Here is a 7,578-nt window from a genome sequence, read left to right as displayed (position 1 = left end):
TCTAGCTTACTCTTCAACAAATGGTGCTGGGACAACTGGATTTCCACATGCAAAAGAATGAAGTTGAACCCCTACCTCACACCATATACAAAAATCAACTCAAAAAGGATTAATGACCTAAATATAAGAGCTAAAACCATATGACACTTAAAAGAAAATATAAATCTTCAGGACCTAATATTTCGCAATGGGTTCTTAGATACGACACCAAAAGTACAAGAAACAAAAGAAAAAATGGATAAATTGGACTTCATCAAAATAAAAAACCTTTTGTGGACCAAATGACATTATCAAGAAAATGAAAAGATAACCTAAAGAATGGGAGGAAATATTTGCAAATAATATATCTCATAAGTTTAATACCCAGAATATATAACTCCTTCAACTCCACAACAAAAAAGGTAAACAACCCAACCAAAAAAATGGAAAAGGACTTGAACAGGCATTTCTCCAAAGAAGATATTCAAATGGCCAATAAGCATATGAAAAGATGCTCAACATCATTAGACATTAGGGAAATGCAAGTTGAAACCACAATGAGATAACACTTCATACCCACTAGGATGGCTACCATCAAAGTAAGCATTGGTGAGGATGTGGAGAAATAGGAATCCTCATCCTTTGGTAGTGGGAAAATGGTGCAATAGCTGTGGAAAACAATTTGGTGGTTCCTCAAAAAGTTAAAAATAGAATTAGCATATGACCCAGCAATTCCACTCCTAATGTATATACCCAAAAGAACTGAAAATAGGGACTCAAACATATACTTGTACTCCAATGTTCATTGCAGCATTATTCACAATAGCCAAAAGGTGAAAACCACCCAAGTGTCCATCAACAGACAGCTGGATAAACAAACTGTGGAATATTCAGCTATAAAAAGGAATGAAATTCTAGTACATGCTATGGCATGTATGCACCTTGAAAACATTATGCTAAGTGGAATAAGTCAGACACAAAAGGAAAAATATTATATGGTCCCACTTATATGAAATATCTAGAATAGACAAATGTCTTTTACAGAGACAGAAAGTAGATTAGGGTTACTATGGGCTGAGGGAAAGAGGGAATGGATAGATGTTGCTTAATGGGTACAGAGTTTCTGTTTGAAGTGATAAAGTTTTGGAAGCAAATAGTGGCTAGAGATACCCAATATTGTATGACTAATGCCACTGGATTATACACTGATCGCAAACTTTATGTCGTGTCTGTTTTACCGCAATAAGAATTTTTAAAAAAGGCATCTGGCCCATCACACTCTTTATGTATGCTATTTCCTAGATAAAATCAGAACACATTGTCTAGCAATGGGACAGAATATCTAATAAGGAAACTCTTGGAAATTCAAGACATCTGGATGTGAAACCATTGTACCACTGCTCTCTATTTTCCAACAGGCATTAAAAAATGTGCTAAAACACCTGGATTCTCTAGGCCCCCCCCCCCCCCGCAATTAGGCCATTGTCGTGCATCTCAATAAGTTGAACATTTCCTGACACTAGCAGTTGGGCCAGCTGAGTAGGATCAATTTCTCAGTGAACCCACCAGGCTTCACTTCCAACCAAGCATTTAAATTTTTTGTTGTTGCTGTTAAAAATAAATGCTAAGATGTGATGTCTTCTCCCACTGTCTCTCTCTGCTCTGGATGTGGGCTGCCATGTGGAATGGGGCCTATGAGGTACATGCAGCAGGAGGAGGCAGGATTTGGAGTCCAAAATGGGGCTGAAACTCCTACTCTATCACCTCTTATAGGATCCTTGGCAAGTCGTTTTCTCTGAGCCTATTTTTTTCACTTATAAATGGGAATAGGAATATAATACCTCCCTAGGGTCATATTGAGGATATTAGAGTTTTTGGGAGAGCATTTGACATTTAGTAGGTACTCAGTACATTAAGAAAAATCTTTCTCAGGCCCAGGGGATGAATGGGGGCCAACTGGGCTCTGACATTGTTTACTATGCTGCATGGTTCAGGGACCAGAGCATTGGCAAAGCAGGGGGGATGGGGGGGGGGTGCTTTTTAGAAATTGAAAATCTCAGGCCCCATCCCAGGCCTTCTGATTTAGAATTTGCATTTCCACAAGGTCCCCATGATTCATAAAATTTGAGTGGAGCCTGAAATTCTGCAGTTCTAATAAGTTCCACATGAGTAGTGACAACTTACATGAAAAAATGAGAAGACGTGGGATCTTGATGACACAGTTGTGGCCAAGATGGATTTGCAAATGTTTTGGGCTTTCCCTGAAAGTGTTTGCTGCATCTAGACAAGAGCAACTTGCTGGCATGAAATTGAACCCTGATGAGGATTTGCTCTAGCACAGACAAGCCAAACCACTAATCTGAATAAATAAGCATCAATTTTATTGAATCATGAATAATTTAAGACTGGTACAATCATCAGCTTTATTCTCTATCATGTGGGGCATGATCTCCAGCAGATCACTGGCAAATTCAAAACCTCATGACAAACAAAAATTAAATAGGGAGGGAGGGAAGGAGGAAGGGGAGGAAGGATGAAACATACCGTACACAAAATACTCAATTCCTAGTTTTCTCTTTAAAAATGGCTAGAAAAAATTCATCAAAATGCAGCACTTTAATCAATTATTTACAATTTCTATGTTACAATGAAAAAATGTACATCTTATAGAACATATTTCATAAACCGCTCCACTGAAAATAACTAGATCAAAACAGCAAACCTTCCATTCAATATACACAAAGTTGAATTATTTTTCTTTTTGAAGTAGATTTGCCATGATCGGACAAATTTGAATACACAGAACTTTGAAGTTTAAGCATCAACAATAAAATAAAAAATGTCCCCAAGGTACAACAAAGGTCTAGGTGAGTCCTTTTCCTTGTCCCTCCCCCGGCCCTCCCACTGCCACCTTAAAAGGCATTCCCATCTCATTTATGGCCTGCGTAATTCTTGTCAGTTTGGAAAGAAAACTTCTGGCTTCCACTGGTAACTCAACATAAATGTTGCATAGAATTTCACATATTTCAAAATTAGCCTAACTGTATGTAGAAAAAGGCAAAATGGAAGCCTTTTGGACAGAACCCTAAATGAGCACAAAGTCACTTTGTCAAAGGTGAGTGACACTGAAGTAAAATATGATCAAAATAAGAAATGTGCATATTAGACAACTCTGCTTCCTGAAACTTTAGGAAGGACGCCGAGTTGTGAATCCTACCAGGGTCATGCTACTTGGAATCACCACTCTACCAATCGGGCTACACCAGGTACAGAGGACTCAGTTCTGAGCCTGGACCCAGCGGGAGGGAAGTCTGGGAGAGATGGAAGAAGAGGAAGAAGGGCATCATTTAAAAAGAAAAAAAAGTTTCAAACAATCTTGGCAGGTGTCTACTCACAAGGGGACTGGGAAAACTGCCCACGAGGAAAAGTCAATATTATCTTCTCCCAAATTCACAGTATGAGTGTAAGGTCATTGTTGGGAGATCAACTGTCTGGGAAGGGCCAACCTTTGGGTTTACCAGAGGCTCAGGGTTTGGCCTCTGGTCACAGGCTAACTATATGGTTTAAAATTTTTATTAAAAACAAAAACAGAACCAGATACACACATACCCACAGTTGACTGATGAAAGCTAAGTTGAATAGTCTTGAGTTTACTGAGATTAAAGCAGGGACAGAGGGGAGAGGCCTTCCATTTACCAGTTAGTGGGACACTTTCCCCATTCCTTTCAAAGGGGAGAAAATGGCATCATCCAACGTGACGTGAGCAGTTTCAGGTCAAGCTCTTGTGGTGAGAAGATAAGAAAAAATGCAAAGTCATACCCTCAGGAATAGAAATGTAGAAGATGGAATAAAAACCCTGATCCTTAACAGAGAAACCCTCACTGGGGTCCAATAAAGATTCTCTTTATAAAGCGGAAACAAACAACTCAAAGATTTGCCTCACCCTGGAAAGAAAATACCAGTATGTTGAAGACACGGCAAACTGGGTTTCTATTAGGGTGTGTATCAGCAATGTCATGTAGACTTGTAGGAAAGTTTGCCTTTTCCTGCATAAGACAGATCATTATTCCAGTCTGGTTGTTGGCTAGAGACTAATCAGAACTAAAAATGGATTTTTTTTTTCCTTTTTCCCATGGTTACACATCCACACAACTGAGTCTTTTAGATGAGAAAAATCACAGCAACTTGGGTGCTCCTAATGAAAGATGACTTTTTAGCCCTGTTTGCTTTGATGGGGAAAACAAAACGCGAACCCCCAGTCAGGCATGGCACTCGTGTAAGTGAACACGGTTAGTACAAAACCAGTAAGGCATCTCTTTGGGAAGGTCAGCACCGAAGAGGTCAGGCAAGGCTTGTCCTAATGGAGGGTGGGGCTGAGGCTGCTGGGAAGGCCGCTCCTGTTGAGTTGCATCTTGTTGGTTCCCGAGAAAGTGCAAGTCTCGCAAGGTGACCTCACCACCCACGTGCAGTTGGGGCTGGGCTGCTCGAGGTATAGATGTGCACTCCGAAGCCTCAAGGACGAGGAGGAAAGACGGGGGTCATGGCTCACCTATGTCCTTGTGGGGTCCTTGTCCTCGTCCACTTTACAGAGACACAAAGACCCCCAGCTCCAACAGTAGGAGGCGAGTGTGTACAACTGTTCGGATGGACAACTAAAAAACAAAATTGAGCAGGACCAAACCAAAACTCAACTCTTGCGGTTCTTACTTTCGCCAAAGGATTGATTCTGACCACGATGGAAGGGAGAAACATCTTCAAAACCAATGAGCCAGTGAAAGAGAAATGCGATGTCATTTTCAAAGGGATAATCAGTTCTCCAAAGTAGAACAACTCTCACTAAACAGTGTTTGGGAAAAGAAACCTGATTCATTTTTACATTTTAAGGAAACAGACACATGCTGCTCTGCACTGACAGCCACATCCACACACTCACACTCTCATCCGTTCATTCACTCGCATGGATTAATCGGAGGCTGACGGACCTGAACGGTGTGGTTGAATTGGAACAGGCAAAATACCTCTCGAAGAAGGAGAGCACCATTAATAAAACAAAAACCAAAAAAGCACAATTACTTTGTTCCTAAGGTTCCCTGTGTTGTAGCTCTGCAGTTTGTTGAGGGGGACCAAAGCACGGGCCCTAGTTAGCACCAGTTCTCTCTGTAGCGGGCTGGGCAGGAGGCGGGTTGGCGTGGACGTGCGGGTGCTGATGACTAGACCCAGTCTGCAGCGTCCATGACGATGGGAAGTAGTGCTGTCTGCTTTTCCAACTTTGCTCCAGTCTTCTTCTGTCTCTGCACAGCTCTTGGTAGGATACAGTTTGGTTTCAGAGCTTCTAGTGGGTTCTTTCTTTTCCCTTTTCAACAGTGATGATCCTTTCCCAAGAAGCATCTTCAGTGTCTTAAGGAGGTCAACAGCAACAAGGCAGAACAGAATCATTAAAATAAAACAAAACGTAGTGCAGTTCTCACTGTCGGAAGGAAGCAGTCCCAGGGTGTTTGGACTGGGGGGCCTGCACCCAGGTCAAGGCTGAGGGATGAAGGGTCTGGTGTTCCTTGCAGCTCAAGTGCTACGGCTTGGAGGCTGGCTCAGGAAGTCATCTTCAGGATGCAGCGAGGCGTGCAGGGGGAGTGGGGCAAGGAGAAGGGGAGGAGGGCTGGTTCCACGGCTGGGACCCTGTCACAGAGTGGACTCCAAGGACGAGTCCAGGATATCATCATGATGGCTGTTGCTGTTGGAGTCGCTGTCGTAGCTCTGGGGGCTGGAGTAGTTTGCAGCCTCCTGCAGCCTCATCAGCATGTTCATCTGGGGAAAGGGCAGAGAGCATCAGCCTTGTCCATCCTCAACCCCTGTCCTCTTAGAAGCTCATGCTACCTCCTCCTGACTTACCCAGGGATTGCAGCCCACAACGGAGGCAGAGGACAAGAGTAGGGACTCTGGGCCAGGCTTCCAGGGTTCACATCCTGGCCTCACCACTTACAAGCTGTATGACCTTGGGCCAGTTACTTAACCCCCTTGTGCCTCAGTTTCTCAGGTGTGGCTAAGAGTACCCTCCCCATAAGGGTATAGTTTGAACTGAGTTAATACATGCAAAGCACTTAAATTAGAAAGTCCTCAGTAAATATTTTTTATTTGGGAGGGGCACATTATCCCCAGGTGAAGATACCAGTTAAGCATCCCTGCTTCTGGAGCTACTGCATCAGCACTGCTGGCAGCTGAAGCACATGGCCCCCCCTTGATGAGCAGCAGACCATCGGTCCTCCTGGCTCTGGCCAGAGGTCAACCTGGAGCTAGCTGTGTGCCAGAGCCTGAGAAAGTCTTTGTGGGGTGGCAGAGAGAGCACCAGCCACAAGCATAGTCTCTGAGAGAAGGCAGGACTCAACTGCAATGCAGGAATTTTTGGGCCAATTACCTAAAGTATCTGAGTCACCATTTCCTCGTCTACACCATGGGGTGAACAGCAGTACCTATTCTCATGGGGTTGAAGCAGGGACTAAAATGACATCGTGCGCATTAAGTCCTTAGAAGAGGCCATTGCTTGGCAGATTGTAAGTGCTCAATAAATGTCATCTGCTAAAATTTTCACTATTATCATCATCATCTGACTTAAAGAATTAAAAAATGGTATTCCTAATGTAGAAGAAAATTCTAACTCAAAAAGAAAGACCAGACGTGCTGGCTTTTCTGGAGAGACTGGAGAAACCCTGGAAGTATGGCCCCTGGACACTCTTTCAGCTCACTCCTGAGGTTCACCCTTCAGCCAAAGATTGGACAGGCCCATAAAATAAAACAAGACAAATAATAAATTCTTTTAAAATGTAGCACCTGTTAAAAGCATCAACAGGGGCACACCAGCCCAGGGTCAAGGACCAGAAGGCAGGAGGGAACGGAAAAGCTGGTAATAGGGAACCCAACGTTGAGAAGGGAGAGTGTTGACATGTCGTGCTGTTGTCAGCCAATGTCATAAAACAATACAGGGGATTAACTGTTTAATGAGAAACTGGTTTATTCTGTAAACATTCACCTAAAGTATAATAAAAAAAAAAAAGCCAAAAAGTTGGTGGTTTGAACTCATCCAGAGGCACCTCGGGAGACAGACCTGGTGAGCTGCTTCTGAACAGTCACAGCCTCGAAAACCCTATGGAGCAGGATTCTGCACACATGGGATTGCCATGATTTCACTTATCACTATAAATTGTGTGTGTGTGCGTGAATGTGTATTTACATTTGTCTAGTGAGTAAGGAAACTCTATGGGGCAGTTCTACTCTGTCCTGTAGGGTCACTATGAGTTGGAATCAACTCGACGGCGCTGGGAGTGAGTAAGACAGGAAGGTAGGACCTCTCTGAGCTAAGCCAAGGTGCGGTGTTGCTGGACAAGAAATCCGGCTGCTTCCTGGCCAGCTGCTCCTCCAGGATGCCTTACGGAAGGTCTGCCTGGGGAGCCAGACCACAGAAGCACCATCAGGCTGCTGGCCCTCTGCAGAGCCAGGCCCCAGGGAAGAGGTGGAGAGGGAGTACAATGGGCAATCCTTCACTCATCAAATACCCCCAGGCTCTGGAATAAAACCAAGGAGGTCTCAGTCTCATGGGGGAGAGAGATA

At 43.6% G+C, this 7,578-nt stretch overlaps 1 protein-coding gene across 10 annotated transcripts in view; it reads right to left on the bottom strand.

Moving 5' to 3' along the window:
• Positions 1-2,895: 2,895 nt before the first annotated feature.
• NAV2 (neuron navigator 2) overlaps positions 2,896-7,578 on the bottom strand; it is a 451,696-nt gene continuing 447,013 nt past the window's right edge. For all 10 annotated transcript variants that reach the window (XM_049890692.1, XM_049890693.1, XM_049890694.1 and 7 more), the window contains one exon: positions 2,896-5,781. In XM_049890692.1, the coding sequence (XP_049746649.1) occupies positions 5,656-5,781 (126 nt within the window). In that variant the 3' untranslated portion in view covers positions 2,896-5,655. The remainder of the gene's footprint in view (positions 5,782-7,578) is intronic.

This window comes from Elephas maximus, chromosome 7 (genome assembly GCF_024166365.1).
Source record: "Elephas maximus indicus isolate mEleMax1 chromosome 7, mEleMax1 primary haplotype, whole genome shotgun sequence".
In the NCBI taxonomy this organism is placed as follows: Eukaryota; Metazoa; Chordata; class Mammalia; order Proboscidea; family Elephantidae; genus Elephas; species Elephas maximus.
The sequence above is the reverse complement of the archived record's forward strand: the minus strand, read 5'-3'. Positions and strand labels throughout refer to the sequence as shown.